The 22,421-nt window shown below is 41.3% G+C and overlaps 1 protein-coding gene across 2 annotated transcripts in view; it reads right to left on the bottom strand.

The window, feature by feature from the left end:
* Positions 1–19,014, bottom strand: part of metap1d (methionyl aminopeptidase type 1D (mitochondrial)) — a 212,462-nt gene extending 193,448 nt beyond the window's left edge. The window contains exon 1 of one of the 2 annotated variants that reach the window (XM_039757626.1): positions 18,917–19,014. In XM_039757626.1, coding sequence (XP_039613560.1) covers positions 18,917–18,977 — 61 coding nt within the window. In that variant the 5' untranslated portion in view covers positions 18,978–19,014. The remainder of the gene's footprint in view (positions 1–18,916) is intronic. The other variant, XM_039757625.1, reaches the window with a different exon arrangement.
* Positions 19,015–22,421: the final 3,407 nt, after the last annotated feature.

The raw sequence follows: 22,421 nt of genomic DNA, 5'->3' as shown, positions 1-22,421 counted from the left end.
AAACACAGGAAGCAGAGGGTGATGGTGCGAGGAACCTCATCAGAACTGGCCGATGTTAAGAGTGGTGACCAGCAGGGGTCAGTGCTGGGGCCGCTGCTATTTTTAATATATATAAATGATTTAGATAGGAATATAAGTAACAAGCTGGTTAAGTTTGCAGATGATACCAAGATAGGTGGATTAGCAGATAATTTGGAATCCGTTATATCATTACAGAAGGACTTGGATAGCATACAGGCTTGGGCAGATTTGTGGCAAATGAAATTTAATGTCAGTAAATGTAAAGTATTACACATAGGAAGTAAAAATATTAGGTTTGAATACACAATGGGCGGTCGGAAAATCGAGAGTACACCTCATGAGAAGGATTTAGGAGTCATAGTGGACTCCAAGCTATCAACTTCCCAACAGTGTTCAGAAGCCATTAAGAAGGCTAACAGAATGTTAGGTTATATAGCGCCTTGATCTGTGGAGTACAAGTCACAGGAGGTTATGCTCAACCTGTATAATGCACTGGTGAGGCCTCATCTTGAGTACTGTGTGCAGTTTTGGTCTCCAGGCTACAAAAAGGACACAGCAGCACTAGAAAATGTCCAGAGAAGAGCGACTAGGCTGATTCCAGGTCTACAGGGGTTGAATTATGAGGAAAGATTAAAAGAGCTGAGCCTTTACAGTTTAAGCAAAAGAAGATTAAGAGGTGACATGATTGAAGTGTTTAAAATTATGAAGGGAATTAGTACAGTGGATCGAGACTTGTATTTTAAAATGAGTTCATCAAGAACACGGGGACACAGTTGGAAACTTGTTAAGGGTAAGTTTCGCACAAACATTAAGAAGTTTTTCTTTACACAAAGAACGATAGACACTTGGAATAAGTTACCAAGTAGTGTGGTAGACAGTAAGACGTTAGGGACTTTCAAAACTCGACTTGATGTTTTCTTGGAGGAAGCAAGTGGATAGGACTGGCGAGCTTTGTTAGGCTGAATGGCCTGTTCTCGTCTAGATTGTTCTAATGGCTACTTTACAGCATGGTATGGGACCTGCTAAGCTCAGGACTACAAGGCACTACAGAGGGTGCTGAACTCAGTCCTGAATAACCATGGCAGACATTTCTCTTCTCCTCAGAGTATCCATAACACACGCTACCTCAGAAAGGCCAACGAGACCCTACATGGCCGATTTTCTCCCTCTTCCTTGCAGACCCATTTGCACTCATACGAAATCCTTAGGGAGGTCAGTGGAATGGTGAGGATGCAGGGAGTAAAGTTGGCGAAGGTGGATGAATTTAAATACTTGGGATCAGCAGTACAGAGTAATGGGGATTGTGGAAAAGAGGTGAAGAAGAGAGTGCAGACAGGGTGGAGTGGGTGGAGAAGAGTGTCAGGAGTGATTTGTGACAGACGGGTATCAGCAAGAGTGAAAGAGAAGGTCTACAGGACGGTAGTGAGACCAGCTATGTTATATGGGCTGGAGACGGTGGCACTGACCAGAAAGCAGGAGACAGAGCTGGAGGTGGCAGAGTTAAAGATATTAAGATCGGCATTGGGTGTGACGAGGATGGACAGGATTAGAAATGAGGACATTAGAGGGTCAGCTCAGTTGGGACGGTTAGGAGACAAAGTCAGAGAGGCGAGATTGCATTGGTGTGGACATCTGCAGAGGAGAGATGCTGGGTATATTGGGAGAAGGATGTTAAGGAAACAGCTGGCAGGGAAGAGGAAAAGAGGAAGGTCTAAGAGAAGGATTATGGATGTGGTGAGTGAGGACATGCAGGTGATGGGTGTGACAGAACAAGATACAGACGACAGAAAGATATGGAAGATGATGATCCGCTGTGGCAACCCCTAACAAGAGCAGCTGAAAGAAGAAGAAGGAAAAGTTCAGATGATCACTGTCAAAATACCCAAATGAAATCCACTGGGATTCAATGTTCTTCCAAGGGATTGAATCATTTTATAGGCTAGATAAACTGTCAAGATTTCTATTCAGTATCTGTTGTTTTTGTCAGATAAAGTAGTCAGTGGCATACACTTAGGTCCATAGGTATTTGGACAGTGACACTATTTTCATAATTTTGGCTCTTTATACCACCACAATGGATTTAAAACAAAGCAATCAAGATGTAATTGAGGTGTAGACTTTCAGGTTTAATTCAAATTTAAATACAAAAACATTGTATGAGCTGTTTAGAAAAGACAGCAATTTTTACACATGGTCCCCCCCTATTTTCAGGGGCTCAAAAGTATTTGGACAAACTAACATAATCATAAATATAAAGATCACTTTCAAAACTTGGCAGTGACTGCCTGAAGTCTGAACCCATACAGTGCATCCAGAAAGTATTCACAGCGCATCACGTTTTCCACATTGTTATGTTACAGCCTTATTCCAAAATAAATTAAATTCATTTTTTTCCTCAGAATTCTACACACAACACCCCATAATGACAACGTGAAAAACGTTTACTCGACATTTTTGCAAATTTATTAAAAATAAAAAAACTGAGAAATCCCATGTACATAAGTATTCACAGCCTTTGCTCAATACTTTGTCGATGCACCTTTGGCAGCAATTACAGCCTCAAGTCTTTTTGAATATGATGCCACAAGCTTGGCACACCTATCCTTGGCCAGTTTCGTCCATTCCTCTTTGCAGCACCTCTCAAGCTCCATCAGGTTGGATGGGAAGCGTCGGTGCACAGCCATTTTAAGATCTCTCCAGAGATGTTCAAGTGGATTCAAGTCTGGGCTCTGGCTGGGCCACTCAAGGACATTCACAGAGTTGTCCTGAAGCCACTCCTTTGATATCGTGGCTGTGTGCTTAGGGTCGTTGTCCTGCTGAAAGATGAACCGTCGCCCCAGTGTGAGGTCAAGAGTGCTCTGGAGCAGGTTTTCACCCAAGATGTCTCTGTACATTGCTGCAGTCATCTTTCCCTTTATCCTGACTAGTCTCCCAGTTCCTGCCGCTGAAAAACATCCCCACAGCATGATGCTGCCACCACCATGCTTCACTGTAGGGATGGTATTGGCCTGGTGATGAGCGGTGCCTGGTTTCCTCCAAACGTGACGCCTGGCATTCACACCAAAGAGTTCAATCTTTGTCTCATCAGACCAGAGAAGTTTGTTTCTCATGGTCTGAGAGTCCTTCAGGTGCCTTTTGGCCAACTCCAGGCAGGCTACCATGTGCCTTTTACTAAGGAGTGGCTTCCGTCTGGCCACTCTACCATACAGGCCTGATTGGTGGATTGCTGCAGAGATGGTTGTCCTTCTGGAAGGTTCTCCTCTATCCACAGAGGACCTCTGGAGCTCTGACAAAGTGACCATCGAGTTCTTGGTCACCTCCCTGACTAAGGCCCTTCTCCCCCGATCGCTCAGTTTAGATGGCCGGCAGGCTCTAGGAAGAGTCCTGGTGGTTTCGAACTTCTTCCACTTACGGATGATGGAGGCCACTGTGCTCATTGGGACCGTTAAAGCAGCAGACATTTTTCTGTAACCTTCCCCAGATTTGGGTCTCAAGACAATCCTGTCTCGGTCTTCAGACAATTCCTTTGACTTCATGCTTGGTTTGTGCTCGGACATGAACTGTCAACTGTGGGACCTTCTATAGACAGGTGTGTGCCTTTCCAAATCATGTCACATCAAATGAATTTACCACAGGTGGACGCCAATGAAGCTGCAGAAACATCTCAAGGATGATCAGGAGAAACAGGATGCACCTGAGCTCAATTTTGAGCTTCACGGCAAAGGCTGTGAATACTTATGTACATGTGCTCTCTCAGTTTTTTTATTTTTAATAAATTTGCAAAAATCTCAAGTAAACTTTTTTCACGTTGTCATTACGGGGTGTTGTGTGTAGAATTCTGAGGAAAAAAATGAATTTAATCCATTTTGGAATAAGGCTGTAACATAACAAAATGTGGAAAAAGTGATGCGCTGTGAATACTTTCTGGATGCACTGTATGGTCCTACTGATGCTTTGCCAGGCCTTTACTGCAGTGGTCTTCAGGTGTTGCTCTTTTGTCGAACTTTCTGCCATTAGTTTTGTCCTCAGCAAGTGAAATGCGTGTCCAGTTGGGTTGAGGTCAATTGATTGACTTGACCATTGAAGAACAGTCCACTTCGTCACCTTGAAAAGCACTTGGTCCGTTGTCTCAGTATGTTTTGGCTCCTTGTCCATCTGTTCTGTGAAGTGTCGTCCTATCAGTTTTGCAGCATTTGTGTGAATCTAAGCAGACAGCACAGCGCCTCAGACACTTCAGAATTCATTCTGCTACTTCTATCAAGAGTCACATCATCAATAAACACCAGTGACTGACTTCCAATGGAGCCATGCATGATCACGGCCTCCACCATGTTTCACAGATGATGTGGTATTCATCACATCATGAGCTGTTTCTTTTCATCTCTTTCCATCTTTCTGGTATACAGTAGAACCTCGGGTCACGACCGTAAATTCATTACAAAACTCTGGTTGCAACCCGATTTGGTCGTGACCCGGACTAATTTCCCCCATAGGATTGTATGTAAATAACAATGAATCCGTTCCAGACTGTATGTAAATGTATATTTTTTTAAAGATTTTTAAGCACAAAAATAGTTAATTATACCATAGAATGCACAGTGTAATAGTAAACTAAATGTAAAAACATTGAATAACACTGAGAAAACCTTGAACAAAGAAAAGTAACATTGCAGGAGTTCACGCTATAGCCTTACGAACCGCTCGCTGTAAATCCTTTTTTTTAACAAGTCTTAGGCACAGGGGAAAAAATGAACACTTGAAAAATCCTTAATTTATACAAAAACTAACCTTAAACAACCAATAAAACTAACCTTGCAGCAAATCGCCATGAATCTTCCTGGCTTTCTCACATAACATCACCTCGCTTACGCTATCCCCCTGCAAGTTGCTTCTCGTTCAGCCACACTAGCAACACTTTTTCCATCTCTTCCAGCACTTGAGGCCTCTGCTTGCTTAACATTGTAACTCCTTTAACAACATCAGCTGCTTTAATGGCCTCTTTCTGCTTTAGAATAGTCGAAATCGTAGATTTTGACTTCTTGTACTCGGCGGCAAGATCAGTGACACGAACGCAATGCTCATACTTTCAATAATTTCTTTCTTTAATTCGATTTCAATTTTCGTCGAACCTTTCTTCTCACCAAGACTACCACTCCTCACTTGCTTAGAGGCCATGGTTAACTGCAAAATTAGTGCAAAAGCACACGAAATACTGTAGAGCACAAAGAGTTCACAGCGAAAACACGCACGTCTGACCGAGAACAATGTACTGGGAGAGACTGAACACGTGCGGAAATCATCGGCGTGTACGAACGAGAAGGGAAACTAAATAGAGCACAAAGAGTTCACAGCGAAAGCACGCATGCGGAATCTGACCGAGAACAATGTACTGGCAGAGACTGAACACGTGCGGAAATCATCGGCGTGTACGAACGAGAAGGGAAACTAAATAGAGCACAAAGAGTTCACAGCGAAAGCACGCACGTCTGACCGAGAACAATGCAACACGTGCGGAAATCATCGGCGCGTACAAACCAGAAGGGAAACTGGCTCACTCGTATACCGAGTGTGTGGTCGTGAACAGATGCAAAAGTTTGGAGAACTTTTTGGTCGTAACCCGATTTGTACGTGTTCAGAGACATTCGTGAACCGAGGTTCCACTGTATATTGATCTTGGTTTCCTTTGTCCAAAGAAAATTATTCCAGAACTGGACAGGCTTTTCAGAAATGATTTTGAACAAATCCTAATCTGCCCTCACTATGCTTGAGGTTTACTTTTGGTCTGCACTTTGTGGTAAACTCTGTCTTTACTTTCATGAAGTCTTCTCTTGATTGTCGACTTTGCCAATGGCAGGTCGACCTCTCAGAGAATGTTGTTGGTTTGGCTAAATGTTGTGAATTGGATCTTAATCACCAAGGACAGAATTCCGCAATCATCCCGCACAGTTGTCTTCCATGGTTGTCAAGGCCTTCAGGTGTTGCTGAGCTCACCAGTGTGTTCCTTCTTTTTAAGAAATGGACCATATGGTTGATTTGACCACTCCTGTTGACTCTCTTAAAGATTTTGTTTTGTATTCCAGCCTAATGATGGCCTGTTTTTACTGGCATGGACAGCTCTTTGGACGTTCAAAGTGAGAACTTCCAAATGCAGACTGTACACTTATAAATCATCTCCAGAACGTCCACCTGCTTAATACTTAATGAAATAATGAGGGACCTGCTCCCACCTGACTATGGAACAGCTTGTCAGTCAAATGTCCAAATACTTTTGAGCCCCTGAAAGAAAAATTGTGCCATCATTCCTAAACGGCTCATGCAATATTTTTGGTAAACCCTTTAAATTAAAGGTGAAAGTTTACACTTCAATCACATAATGATTGGTTTATTTCAAATCCACTGTGGTGGTGTAAAGAACCAAAATTATGAAAATAGACGTATGGACCTGACTGGATTTTCAGGTGACCAAGCTCAGTTTTGCTCTCTGTAGATTGGTGGCAGAATTGCGACTCCAGCCACCGTAAAAAGAAAACCTCACACTGTTCCAGTGTCACCCTGTGCACTCAGGTGCCAATCTAGGTGGTTCGGAGTGTGGTGGTCAGTACATGCTCCCAACCTCTCTCTCTACTTATTAACTTTGTATTCTGTATGCACAGTCGCTGTTATGTATTACGGTTTACTTCCACAAATCAACCTGCATAACTGTAGCTGCTGAATAAATAAAATTTTATTTTTCAATTTTTGGAAGACTACCAGGAAACTGCTGTCATAATAATATCATCATTAACCGAAATCCCCCCACTTGATGATGCTCTACTGAAGCAATAATCCGACTGAACAATAGCTGAGAAACACGATGCCAGTCTGCCTGGGCTCTCTTTCACTGCTCATGGGAATGCCGGGCTAACAAGGGCTAGGATTCCTACGTCGGTGTCAGGTTCATTGGCTGCGACAGTTCAGCTCGACCAAGTCCCAGTCAGCCACCTTGTCTCCTGTAAACGGAATAATTTGGAGGCGCCATCGGGTAACAGTAGGGGTTACACAATTATGCCAACAGGTGTAACTGAAAACCAAAACTGAAATTAAAAGCGCTTCCCTGTTCCGGTGGTGCCATTATTGAACGCAACTCTGCAGTTAAACTACTGACGGATAACAGCATAAAAGAGACAGAAAGACCCTGCCGAAAGACGCTTCACTAATTCAACAAAAAAAAAACATTCAGAGTACGATGGTGCAACCTCACAGATTCATGTCCTGGGTTTAAATCCCAAGTCCTCTCTGTGACTATGCAAGTTTTCATTCCACATCTCCAAGATGTACCTGACAGATTAACTGGTGATTATCTGACACTGTGTGTGGGGGGTGCATCCTGTCATGAGCTGGCATCCCATAAAAGGCCGATTCCTGCCTGGCACCAGGATCGGCTCCAACTGCAACGCAACCCAAAAGAGTGGAAAAAAAGTGAATCTAAACGTTAGGTCATGTATGCCAATTAAGAAATGGGGGTCACATTCAATGGCACCCACATGCCACTGTGAGCTCCACTTGGTCCAAGTGCTCATGAAAAGAAGAGAAAAGAGAGAAAAGTAACACCATAGAAAGACATTTCAGGCTGGTCAGCTTCATAAAGAAAGGAAGATGTGCGCAAAATTCTTGTGTCACTGGTTCAAGATTCCAAGGATCAAATACTCCTTCAACCAAACTGCTATTAATCCTTTAAATAAGTTCAACTTTAATAAATCGTGGAACGAACACCTAGCACTTGCATCAATCATTAGTCAGGTTTTAAATTGTGTGTAAAATGCACACAAATACCATAAATAAAATGTAGCAGTAGGCATCAACTTTACACAAAAAAAGTACTAAGTGTGACAGCTATACTCACCGTCACGATCGCTCTGTAAAAACAGACGATAAAACTGAACTGAAATTTATACTTGCATTTGCAGGTCTCCTCGGGCAGTTAACAATAATCAATTTAAAAAATGCACAAATAGTGAAAAAGTATAGATAGATAGATAGATAGATAGATAGATAGATAGATAGATAGATAGATAGATAGATAGATAGATAGATAGATAGATAGATAGATAGATGTGAAAGGCACTATATACTAGACATAGATAAATAGATAGATAGATAGATAGATAGATGGATGTGAAAGGCACTATATAATATAGATAGATAGATAGATAGATAGATAGATAGATAGATAGATAGATAGATGTGAAAGGCACTATATACTAGACATATATAGATAGATAGATAGATAGATAGATAGATAGATAGATAGATAGAGTGGAGTGAAAAACTATTTGCCCCCTTCCTGATTTCTTATTCTTTTGCTTGTTTGTCACACAAAATGTTTCTGATCATCAAACACATTTAACCATTAGTCAAATATAACACAAGTAAACACAAAATGCAGTTTTTAAATGATGGTTTTTATTATTTAGGGAGAAAAAAAATTCAAACCTACATGGCCCTTTGTGAAAAAGTAATTGCCCCCTTGTTAAAAAATAACCTAACTGTGGTGTATCACACCTGAGTTCAATTTCCGTAGCCACCCCCAGGCCTGATTACTGCCACACCTGTTTCAATCAAGAAATCACTTAAATAGGAGCTGCCTGACACAGAGAAGTAGACCAAAAGCACCTCAAAAGCTAGACATCATGCCAAGATCCAAAGAAATTCAGGAACAAATGAGAACAGAAGTAATTGAGATCTATCAGTCTGGTAAAGGTTATAAAGCCATTTCTAAAGCTTTGGGACTCCAGCGAACCACAGTGAGAGCCGTTATCCACAAATGGCAAAAACATGGAACAGTGGTGAACCTTCCCAGGAGTGGCCGGCCGACCAAAATTACCCCAAGAGCGCAGAGACGACTCATCTGAGAGGTCACAAAAGACCCCAGGACAACGTCTAAAGAACTGCAGGCCTCACTTGCCTCAATTAAGGTCAGTGTTCACGACTCCACCATAAGAAAGAGACTGGGCAAAAACGGCCTGCATGGCAGATTTCCAAGACACAAACCACTGTTAAGCAAAAAGAACATTAGGACTCGTCTCAATTTTGCTAAGAAACATCTCAATGATTGCCAAGACTTTTGGGAAAATACCTTGTGGACTGATGAGACAAAAGTTGAACTTTTTGGAAGTCAAATGTCCCGTTACATCTGGCGTAAAAGGAACACAGCATTTCAGAAAAAGAACATCATACCAACAGTAAAATATGGTGGTGGTAGTGTGATGGTCTGGGGTTGTTTTGCTGCTTCAGGACCTGGAAGGCTTGCTGTGATAGATGGAACCATGAATTCTACTGTCTACCAAAAAATCCTGAAGGAGAATGTCCGGCCATCTGTTCGTCAACTCAAGCTGAAGCGATCTTGGGTGCTGCAACAGGACAATGACCCAAAACACACCAGCAAATCCACCTCTGAATGGCTGAAGAAAAACAAAATGAAGACTTTGGAGTGGCCTAGTCAAAGTCCTGACCTGAATCCAATTGAGATGCTATGGCATGACCTTAAAAAGGCGCTTCATGCTAGAAAACCCTCAAATAAAACTGAATTACAACAATTCTGCAAAGATGAGTGGGCCAAAATTCCTCCAGAGCGCTGCAAACGACTCATTGCAAGTTATCACAAACGCTTGATTGCAGTTATTGCTGCTAAGGGTGGCCCAACCAGTTATTAGGTTTAGGGGGCAATTACTTTTTCACACAGGGCCATGTAGGTGTGGATTTTTTTTTCTCCCTAAATAACAAAAACCATCATTTAAAAACTGCATTTTGTGTTTACTTGTGTTATATTTGACTAATGGTTAAATGTGTTTGATGTTCAGAAACATTTTGTGTGACAAACATGCAAAAGAATAAGAAATCAGGAAGGGGGCAAATATCTACCACTGTAGATAGATAGATAGATAGATAGATAGATAGATAGATAGATAGATAGATAGATAGATAGATAGATAGATAGATAGATAGATAGATAGATGTGAAAGGCACTATATACTAGACATAGATAGATAGATAGATAGATAGATAGATAGATAGATAGATAGATAGATAGAGTGGGTACAGAAAGTATTCAGACCCCCTTCAATTTTTCACTCTTTGTTATATTGCAGCCATTTGCTAAAATAATTTAAATACATTTTTTCCCTCATTAATGTACACACAGCACCCCATATTGACAGACAAAAAAAGAATTTTTGAAATTGTTGCAGATTTATTAAAAAAGAAAAACTGAAATATCACATGGTCCTAAGTATTCAGACCCTTTCCTCAGTATTTAGTAGAAGCAGCCTTTTGAGCTAATACAGCCATGAGTCTTCTTGGGAAAGATGCAACAAGTTTTTCACACCTGGATTTGGGGATCCTCTGCCATTCCTCCTTGCAGATCCTCTCCAGTTCTGTCAGGTTGGATGGTAAACATTTGTGGACAGCCATTTTAAGGTCTCTCCAGAGATGCTCAATTGGGTTTAAGTCAGGGCTCTGGCTGGGCCATTCAAGAACAGTCACAGAGTTGTTGTGAAGCCACTCTTTCGTTATTTTAGCTGTGTGCTTAGGGTCATTGTCTTGTTGGAAGGTAAACCTTCGGCCCAGTCTGAGGTCCTTAGCACTCTGGAGAAGGTTTTTGTCCAGGATATCCCTGTACTTGGCCGCATTCATCTTTCCCTCGATTGCAACCAGTCGTCCTGTCCCTGCAGCTGAAAAACAACCCCACAGCACGATGCTGCCACCGCCATGCTTCACTGTGGGGACTGTATTAGACAAGTGATGATTCTAACGTGGGCCCCTAAGCCAGGATCTCTGGCGGGCACTTCACCTAGGGTTAAGGAAAATGTGATACCCAATAGGATCTATACTAATAAAAGGCAAAGCCCTCACTGACTGACTGACTGACTGACTGATCACTAATTCTCCAACTTCTCGTGTAGGTAGAAGGCTGAAATTTGGCAGGCTCATTCCTTACAGCTTACTTACAAAAGAGGCAGGTTTCATTTCGAAATTCTACGTATAACTGGAGCCTACTTTCGACCATATATACGGTCATAGCCTGCAGCTCGGTCGCCGTATGAGGCGGTGTTGCGTCCCTCTTCGTCACAACACCCACGTAATTGAGTGCCTGCCCATATAAGGCCACCCGTCAGCAGCAATCCAATAGACGCGCTACCACTAAATATTCGCGGGTGAAGGACTGTGCTTATGCAAACGAAGATGAGATGGTCAGGGATAGACACGTGTTTGGCACAAACTCAGCAAAAGTGAGAGAGAAACTTAAGTGCCGGGTCTTAGCTAACATTAAATAAAACCATGGACATCGCAAGATTACACAAGACAGCACAAGCACAGCTGAGTACTCCGAGCGGCTCACATGAACTAACTGTGAATTACACAATTGAGAAGGCAGCAAAAGAATATGAAGCGAGTGACGCATACAGGCATATTCATAAGTGCAGCTACTGCGGAAACAAAGCACGGTGTAAACCGTAAGTTTAAATTAAGTTTACAGACACGCTGCCGCTGGCGTTTGTCATGCCTACGACGAATACGATATTCGCGATATTTACGATATTTAATGAGAAGACGCAGGGTATAAACGAGACTTTTGATCACTTTGTAACGGAGTTAAAATTGCTGTAGCGAGAAACTTTCAAGTGCCGGGTCTTAGCTAACATTAAATAAAGCCGTGGACATCGCAACATCACACAAGAGAGCGGCTCACGTGAACTAACTGTGAACGCAGTACATAGAGAACAAGCAAGAGCTCCAAAGAGCGCTGAACAAAAAACGCATTACACAATTGAGAAGGCAGCAAAAGAATATGAAGCGAGTGAAGCATACAAGCATATTAATAAGTGCAGCCACTGCGGAAACAAAGCACACGGTGTAAACCGTACGTTTAAATTAAGTTTATAGACATGCCTACGACGAATACGATATTTGCAAGATACAAGTTTAATGAGAAGACACAAGGTATAAATGAGACTTTGGATCACTTTGTAATGGAGTTAAACTTGCTGGTGAAGGACTGTGCTTACGCAAACGAAGATGAGATGGTCAGGGTTAGAATAGTGTTTGGCACAAACTCAGCAAAAGTGCGAGAGAAACTTTTAAGTGCCGGGTCTGAGCTAACATTAAATAATTGCTGGTGAAGGACTGTGCTTATGCAAACGAATAGAAAGCGAATGTTACGTTATTTTTAAAATGTTTCCTTTTCTTTTTCATAACTTCTTTAACACACTTCTTCTCCGCTGCGAAGCGCGGGTATTTTGCTAGTTTAAAATAAAATAAGCAAGGATAATGATGCGAAAACATAAGAACTATTATGCACATTTATTGAATATATATATATAAAGTAAAGATCCTAATGAAAAACTTACAATAGTATCAAAAATTATTGCAAAATCAGTTTTCTAGCTTTCTTTGACGCAAAATTTTCAATGACCTCACTAAAATCAACACGTTTAGCTCAATCATTTTCGATACACAGAACTGCTAGATGATTAAGTCGTTTTTGACTAGTTGTACTTCTTTTCCATGTTTTTAATGAATTTGCCAATCTGCTAAATGATCTTTCTACTGAAGAAACAGTAACTGGGCCTGTACAAAACAATTTAATAGCGAGACAGATATTGGCAAATATGCCTTGACGTTTTTTGTCGTAAATTGTGTTCAAGATTCTAATTGGGCTTTTTTCAAACACCAAAAACTGTCTTGTAAATACTTTTGAAGTGAAAGATTTCATGCAGTAAGTCACCTGACTGATCTTCTGCATATGCATGTACACGTTTGGCAGCTCTTGCGGTGAGTTGACCATTGTCCAAGTTCTGAAAATTCAAAATGGGTGAGAAGAATTCACATATGGCATCTGCTGCTTCAAATCTTGTCTTCAAATCGCGGATGATAAATCCTCAATGGATCTGTGCAGCTAAGCAAATTCTATTATTTTTTATAAATTATAATTTATTTATCTGCAGTAGTCGACTACTCATACAAATTAAATAATATTACTTGTTTCTTGTTTTGCCTTTAAAAGAATTAGCACAGGCTTCTTACAAACTAATTGTGAATATAAATAGAATTGTTTGCGTTTTTAGTTTTAAACGTAGGTATACGATTTAGTTGAAGATCCCTACGGTTCTACGACGCTTAGTTTTTCATGTACTCCGGCATTTTTTATATACCTTTCTAATGTAGGGTTTCCTATAGGAAATTTTCCGACTAAAATAATGGCGGTTGTCGCAGGCCTCAATTTTCTCGAAAAAAGCCGGAAATTACGTCTTTTTGAAAATGGCGGCAATTTTTAAAAAAAATTGAAATTTTAACTTTAACTCTTTATATCTGCAGAAGTAAGTGACGTAAATGTTGAATTTTTTTTGTGTAGCACTTCTTATTTAATTGTGTTTAAAACCATGTATCATTTAAGTTTATTATTTATAATATTTATAAATTAAGAATATATAAAACTATATGACAGCAAATCAGCAATTAATATCAAAATTTTCAACCAGTGGAGAGGTCTACGTTTTATTTGGATTCGTAAAATGTCAAAGCGAGAAAGCTGTAGAAAAATGTATGTAGAAATCTTTCTATCTGAAACTTTTTTGATATTGTTTTTAGTTTTCAAAATATTTTGTGTTGAAGTTGACACTCAACGCTGTAGGATCAATTCTTGCTTTCTGTTCATACGTTTTGTTTGTGTATAATATCTAATCATCCCGCGTCGGGCCCAGCCTAGCTAGAGCTCTGTCAGCCCCCCCTTGTGGGGGCCATGATTGGCATGCAGTTGTCACCATCACTTATACTAAGTCACCTGTGGTACCCCCCAGTTTTTATGACCTCTCTTGGTGTATTAAACATACAGAGAAACAGTGCATACAATATGTATTTATAAGTGTTATTTACTTATACACACTGTTAAGTTATAATATCTGAAATCTTACTGTGGACTATTGAGCACTCTTACGACTTCAGGAATTGGAGGTTAGTACGTCTGAAAGAGACAGTACTGCAGGGGCGGCCTTAGGCATGTGCAAACTGTGCAACTGCACAGGGCCGCCAAGCCAATATATATTGAGCATAAAACAGAATGAGAAAATAACGACACGGCTAAAAATGCGGCGGCAAATTTCGACAAAAGTTTAAACACTTGTGTCATGAGCACGAGGCGGCTATGCAGCGTCTGCAACGGACGTGGCCATCCGCCGTGCACAAGATATCATATTGACATTGGCGGGCGAAGGAGCCACCGATTCTTCCTCTGCCCAGGGCCGCCACGAGCCTAGAGCCGCCCGGAGTACTGCTGCAATAAATTATTTCATTGAAGGTCGCGAACAATCACTGCGCCACAGTGTTCACATGTTTAATAACGTGCTTTAACTCCTATCATCGTGAAAATGATATCACGTATACATCTCAGTATTTTAGTTATTCAGAGAGCTGTAATATCACAAATGTAATGGACTCTGTGTCCAGTCGGAGGAAGAGAGCCGGTTTAAGAAGCAAGTAGTGATTCACACACATAGGCACATAGGAGATCAAATACAAAAAACATTTAACGTGCTATACTTTAATTATGATGTGATTTGAGAAACTAGTAAGTTAAACGATTTTAAGATGAAGTTTATGATGTTCTACTTTAATGACAAAAACTACGTGATTAAAGTGGACATTTCGTGCTTTTTTCCCCACTGTGTGCCTATTTTTCTTTTCTCTGTACCCTAATAAGCTTTCATATGAAACTCAGACGGTGGGCTACGACTCGCCTTTTCATGGTGACTTCTTTTTTATTTAGGGCTCTGTGCGACTTTGTGAACTTGAGCTTTCAAGTTCCTCCGACATGCTATGCCAATCGATCAGCTTCCTTTTGTTGTTCATACCACTGTTTAAACCAACAAATAGTACGTTTTTCCTTTGCCTCCACTTGGTATTTGCTGAAATTCTTCTATTCCCGCTGTGCTTTTGCCATTGCCTTTTCACTGAACGCTGAGCTTAATGGCTATTTATATTGATTTGCGTATTCAAAGAGGCATAATTCTGGAAGGAGTTGGGGCGGGACAGCAGGCGCGTGCACGAGCGTTACTTTTCACGCTGACCAGAATTTATGTAGCGGAAGAACGTGGAAGTGGGCGAACGCACAGATTCCTGCATCTGGATTTTTCTGTGCGTGAGCACATTTTGGGTTTTCTGCTTACGTCATGTTATAGTGTGAGTTCTACACACGCCATTATACATGATGTCCCAGGAGTTTGAACTCTGTCCCACCAAAACTGTTCTGATGTGTTTATTCCGAAAACAAACCAGAAGACGATGCCAGCAGGTTCTCCACAAGCTCAGCATAACTCTCTGCTCTGTGACTGCCAAGTAAATTCTGGACAACCTGCACAAAAGCTTCCCATGCTGCTGATTCAGTTGGCTTCAGTTTCCTTTTGAGCTCCTCGTCAAGCATCAGTTCATGAATTTCACGGCCAACAAAAACACCTTGCTTAGTTTTGGCTTCAATTTTCTTAATTCCTGAAGCACATCGACGTGTCTGTCCATCGCCTTGACAACATTTTCAAAGTAATGGTGAATCTAATGAACAAAATGTCCTGAAATGTATCAGGGAACTCTAAAACATCAAGATCCGTCGAAAACCGGATATCGAAATTTTTGACGATTCAAAAGCTTTCACTCGTTTCACATAGACAATAGGTTATGGTGACGAGGGCACAAAGCAAAAAATAGAACTTTCAACATATGCTGCATTTTAAACTACACACATGCATTAATATAAAGCAATAAAACCAAAATAAAATTGAAGGCGGAAAAAATAAATAGTGGAGTACAGTAGTTCCATTTCACAGTAAAGCAATGAGTCTCCGAGACGTTGCACTTTTGTCCCATTAATGCCATGGGTGGCAGTGAAAGACATGAGATCAAAAGCACTTGGATGCAGTAAAGAGTTTTTTAACAAAATGTAGTTCTCTAATGGCGCTCGGGTAGAAGCTTTTCAGTGTCTGGAAGTGTGCGTGTAAATCGAACTAGAACGTCTTCCAGAAGGCAGCAGAGCGATAAGGTGTAGTGATGGGTCGTTCTTGAACGAATCTTTAATGTGACTCGGGAAGAACGAGTCGTCTCGTGGGAGTGATTCGTTCAGTCGCGCATGCGCATTTGCACAACTTCCTATAGTTTCTGTATTGGAATTGATTCACCTGTTTCGAGTCTTCGGGTTTTTCGAGTCGTTCGTTCATCACGTGACAGCCCCATAAGCTTAACCTATGCAGTCTGAGCCGGAAACAAAATTGATTAGTTCATCTCTCGAGTCTTCGGGTTTGAGTCGTTCGTTCATCACGTGACAGCCCCATAAGCTTAACCTATGCAGTCTGAGCCGGAAAGAGAATTGAACGAAATGACTCGAAAAATGATTCGTTCATTTTGCTGAACGAGACTCAAAGATCCGAGTCAGTAAAATGATCTGAACTTCCCATCACTAATAAGGTGGTGGCCTGAGTGAGATGGGTTCCTAATTTTTGTTTGTTTTTTTTTAGCCCTTCATAAATATTGAGTTCTGTATACGTTATTTAGTAAAGGTAACTAGATGTTGGTCATTTTTTGTGCTGATTTGAGGACTCTCTTGTCAACCACGGAGGAGCCAGCCTATCATACCAGGATGCCACAGGCGAGTGTGCTTCCCACAGAGCAGCGACAGGACGCCGACAGCTACTTGGACATGCTAGCCTTCCTCAGAATCCTTAAAATGTAGCGCCACTTCTGCGCCTTCTTCACAGGAGAAGCTGTACTAACAGACCATATGAGGTCCAGGAAGATGTGTGTGCTAAGGAATTCTCTCCACTATGTCTCCTCTGACGTAGTATTTGAAAACTTATTTAGTGTGATGGGTGGCCGGGTCGGCCCTGCTACAGATGTTCCGGGGGAGCAGCCGTGGGCTCCTCAGTACCTCCCCCGGGACACTTGGTGGCAGACTCCCTGGGAGACATGGGTGCCTCAGTTTTCCTCAGGGCCCAATGGGAGATGAAGTTCTCCACAACCCAGGAGGGATCTGGGGTGGCCACCAGGGGGTGCTGCATGGATCCCGGAGCTCGTATGGACACCTCAACAGCACCACCCAGAGGTGCAATTAGCCACAGGTGATCAAGCACCTGGAGCACTTCTAGGTGGGCTATAAAAGGGGCCAGCCACCACCACTCATGAATCTAGAATCAGGAGGAAGAGGATAAGGTTGCATGAGAGGAGTGGTGGTGCTGGTGCTGGTGCTGGTGCTGGCAGAGGAAGGATTGCTGTTGTTACTTTTGGCATTTTGGGACTGTGTTGGGCTTGTGGGACACGGGGAAGACGTGCCCCACGGCTGAAGAGAAAAATAAAAAAAACGTATTATTTCCACACGTGCCTCAGTGTGAATCTGTGCCGGGTCGGGCGCCTATATAGCGCCTTTTTCACATTAGAAAGATACAGTATATTAATTGTGGAGTGCATTTGAAAAATGCCAATTAGATTGGATTATTTATGTATTAAAGGTTAAGCTACATTTTCAGAAAATGTTACTTAGACAAGGTAAATAAACTGCATTTTTTTTTTTTGCTGGACTAATGTATTCCTTATCCGGCTCCATAAGCCAAGTGACTTAAGTGAAATGACCATTCATTCTGTCCTTTCAAAAACCACCACATCCTCGTGCATCCCAACAGTTTATTTCTGTCAGCTTTACTAAAGCACGCACTAAGCATTTACACTAATAAACCTCAGGAATCTATTCAGTCTTTACAGAGATAATTATTGTTTTATTAACAGTACAATTGCTTTGTTTTTCCCTTTTAGCAAGATTCATGAGAGAAATGCTTGAAACAAAAACGTCAACTGCTTGTATTATATGGGCAATGTCTATTTACGGCTATGCTTGTCATTTTAATAATAATTAGCTTCTTCTTGGGTCCCAGGTTGGTACGGATTTTTTATCCCGAATATTCAAATTACACACTTTAAGACCCCCTGCTCTAAAGGGTTCTCGCCTTCCTTCATTTTGCACATTGTACACTTGGCAGCTGCTTAACTGAACTTCTCGTTCATTTCATGCATAAACTGAACACAAACACCAAAGAAAAACTTTTAGAATAAGCTGATGAAGGGATAGGGTGGCACGGTGGCGGCGCTGCTGCCTCGTAGTCAGGAGACCTGGGTTCGCTTACCGGGTTCTCCCCGTGTCTGCGTGGGTTTCTTCCCACGGTCCAAAGTCTTGCAGGTTAGGTGCATTGACGATCCTGAATTGTCCCTAGTGTGTGTGTGTGTGGTGCCCTGCCCAGGGTTTGTTACCTGCCTTGCGCCCTGTGTTGGCTGGGATTGGCTCCAACAGACCTCCGTGACCCTGTAGTTCGGATATAGCGGGTTGGATAACGGATGAATGAATGATGAAGGGATAAAAATAGTCCTACAGTTTTTTTTTGTTTTTTTTTTTAAGCCTGCTTACCGGTCATCGATTATCTACAGGCGACTTCATCCATCACAGGCAGTCTGCCCCCCAAATGATAAAGGAGAGCTCCCGACTCTGAACTGGAACTGCGGCTTCATACAACACGCAATTAGTAGAGCCGTTAATTTCATATTTTAACACTTCACGCTGCCCTTTTCCTTTGTTGTTCTAACAAATCATTAAACTGCTCCATCGTCTAAGTCTAAGCGTTTAAGTATCCCTACAAAAGCGACATTCCTCGCTTCACCCATACTTAAGTTTGAAAAAGTATAAATAAAGTTATTTTGCTTTGCAACGCCTGACAGCAACTGCAAAGGAGGACTGGGCACCCACTGCATTTAAACGGCAATCAAAAAGTACAATGCGCCGGGTCACCTTTTGCATTTTATGTATGTTTGCTAAAGAAGCGTGCAGCACGCTTACCTCTGCCGATCAGACATCTGACTGTGGGGTGGCAGGCCATGTTGAACAGTGCCGGCGTCATGTGATCCGCCAGTGCGCGTGCGCACTCCAAGGCTGGTGGTGCGCTCGCCTTTTGACGTTCTGTCACATGCAAAGCTGTTTAGTCGCGTAATGGATGGCGAACGGAAAACTCCGAATTTCTCGTAAGTTAACATTAAAAAAAAAAAAAGTTCCTTTTTGTACAGCCTTTAGATCGTTGTTCTGTATAATGCCAAGCTAATTAACAGGCAACGTACACGCTTGAGAAAGAAACGACAGAATAAACGTATTCGCAAGTTTGAGTGGGTTCACAGTATTTTATGATTAATTTCAACATACACCGATCAGTCACAACATTCAAATCATGGACGAGTGAAGTGAGTAACATTGATTTTCTCATTACTGTGGCACCTGTTTGGGGATGGCTACTTTAAGCAGCAAGTGAATACTCAGTTCTTGAAGGATTTGAAAGCAAGAAAAATGGGGAAGGTAAAGAATCTGAGCGGCTTTGACAAGGGCCGCATTGTGACATCTAGACGACAGGGTCAGAGCATGTCCACAACGGCAGGTCTTGTGGAGTGTTCCTGGTATGCAGTTGTTAGTACCTATCAAAAGTGGTCCAAGGAAGAATAACCAGTGAACCGGCAACTGGGTCATGGGCACCCAAGGCTCACTGATGTACGTGAGGAGCAAAGGCTGGCGCTCCAGTTAGCCACTGTTGCACAAACCGCTGAAAAAACTTAATGCTGGCCATGAGAGAAAGGTGTGAGAGCACACAGTGCATTGCAGCCTTCTGGGTGTGGGGTTGTGTAGCTGCAGACCAGTCAAAGTACCCAGTCTGACTCCCATCTACCACCAAAGGCTCCTGCAATGGGCACGAGTGTCGGGACCGAACCATAGAGCAATGGAAGAAGATGGCCTTGTGTGATGAGTCCAGTTTTCTTTTAGATCATGTGGACGGTCAGCTGTGTGTGTTTCGTTTAATTGTGGATGGCAGCAGGTTGCAATATGAGAAGAAGGCAAGCTGGCTAAGGCAATGTGCTGTTCTGCGCAATGGAAACCCCTTTGGATCCTGGCATTCATGTGGATGCTACTTTGACACGTACCACCTACCTAAAGATTGTTGCAGATTATATCCACCCCTTCATGGCAATGGTATTCCCTGATGCCAGTGGCCTCTTTCTGCAGGATAATGCGCCCTGTCACACTGCAGAAATTGTCCAGGAATGGTTTGAAGAACATGACAAAGAGTTCAAAGTGTTGAATTGGCCTCCAAATTCCTCAGATGTCAATCTGATCGAGCATCTGTGGGGTCTGCTGGATAAACAAGTCAGATCCATGGAAGACCCCTCTTGGAAGTGACAGGACTTAAAGGATCTGCTGCTAAGGCCTTACCACTGAACACCTTCAGAGGTCTTGCAGAGTCCATACCTCGATGGCTCAGAGCTTTTCTGCCACCGCGAAATAACAAATTCTTAATGGAATAAGAATCTGAAAATCTAACAACATCACATTAAAGTTAGAAATTATAAATTCTGAAAAGAATGATACCGAACATATATATGTAGGTTTTAAAATAGATCCGATTTAAAGCGTGACAAAAAAGTGACACAAATACGTCACATAAAATTGTTGCACTTTTAGACTTAGGATTTTATATATATATATATCTAATGGTACCTCTGCATACGTCCGCTTTGGAGTAAGTCCAACTTGGTATACTTCCTATTTGGGCACAAAACATTTTGCTTGGTATACGATCTTTGTTTGGAATACGACTTGCGTGCTAGAACGCCGCACGCTACCCTTGTTTACCTCTCTCGAGACAAAGCCAAAACTGCCCATGAGCGTCAGTACGCCAGTCGCTAGCATTCAGTGAACAACCTGCGCTATGACTCTCTGTGAATTTTCACGTGATTTTGTGTTTTTTCGCGTAAATTTGATATGATTGTCGAAAAGTATGAAGGTGGCAGGCGTATATGGGGCATTGCTGCTGCATATCGTATGAGAGAGAACGACAATATCTATGATTGTGAAAAAGACATTATTAAAAAGTAAAGTGAGGTTAAATTTGCATTTATTTCATCTAATTGCTTTTGTATTTATGTATTTTAGTATTAAGAACTGTTTAAATTATTTTATACAACCCCATCAATGTATAATATGCCAATAACAATGGGATTTTTTTTTTCATGGGAACGGATTAATCATTTACCCTTTATTTCTTATGGGAAAAATTTGTTTGGTATAAGTCCTGTTTGGTATAAGTCCAAGGGTCTTGAACGGATTAAGGATGTATACCAAGGTACTATATATATATATATGTATGTATAGATATATATATATATATATATATATATATATATATATATATATATAATTCCTCAAAGTCAAAACTTGATTATATAAAGTCATATATAAAGTTTTGACTTTATATATTCCAGCAATGACTTTATATATTCAAGTTTTGACTTTAAATATTCTGCTGCCGACTTTATATATTCACAAAATATATATGTACACGTGTATGTATGTGTATATATATATATATATATATATATATATATATATATATATATATATATATATATAGATAGATAGATAGATAGATAGGAGAACAACACTCATATCAATGACAAAAACAATTACATTAACAATCATGTTACGTTATTTTTAAAATTTGTCCTTTTCTTTTTCATAACTTTTTTAACACACTACTTCTACGCTGCGAAGCGCGGGTATTCTGCTAGTAAAATAATAAAACAAAGAATGTGTTAAATACATTTTCATTTATATAACTGGATAACCTGAGTAAACCCTAAAACTAATTGTTAAACTGATGATGATTTGACACTTGACTTGCTGCACATAACAATACAATCCCATGGCCACCAGTAAATGGGGCGAGTAAACAAAACAGACCTGTTGCACAAAAACACCAGAGTATGCTCTTTGTTGTGGGAAGACGCCTTTAACGTGTGTGAGTAGTGTCTACTGTACTGCTTCATACTGAGCTCTGCTAAGGAAGTAACAATAAATAGCTCCAGAGATGCCAAACATTTCAATTAAGTGGTCAGTAAAGCCAAAATAGAACAATGGTAAAACTATTATGAATAAACATGCCCAACACTGCACCTTTAGCTACTGATCTAATCCACCATGACGTGCTGAGATGTGTTACAGGGGCTCTAACATGAGACAGTATGATGTTCTCTCCCTTTTGACTTTCCTCACCACAGCCATTTTTAACAGACACAATGCATATACTGTATGTTTATGGCCACGACACACTCAGCATAGTCTGAGTGTACTGTGTGGATATTTGTGGACTTTGTGTTGGTCTTGAGGACCACCGAACCCTCATATCCCGACACAGACAGATGCAGGACACAAATACAAGCACACGCTTTTATTTTTTCTTTGTTTTTCCCTTGGGAAATGCCTTCCCCCGTTTACCACCAGTACAGCACAGTCGCAAGTGTGGCAA

This window comes from Polypterus senegalus, chromosome 6 (assembly GCF_016835505.1).
Source record: "Polypterus senegalus isolate Bchr_013 chromosome 6, ASM1683550v1, whole genome shotgun sequence".
Lineage (NCBI taxonomy): Eukaryota > Metazoa > Chordata > Cladistia > Polypteriformes > Polypteridae > Polypterus > Polypterus senegalus.
Note: the sequence above shows the minus strand (reverse complement) of the source record. Positions and strands in the feature narration are given on the sequence as shown.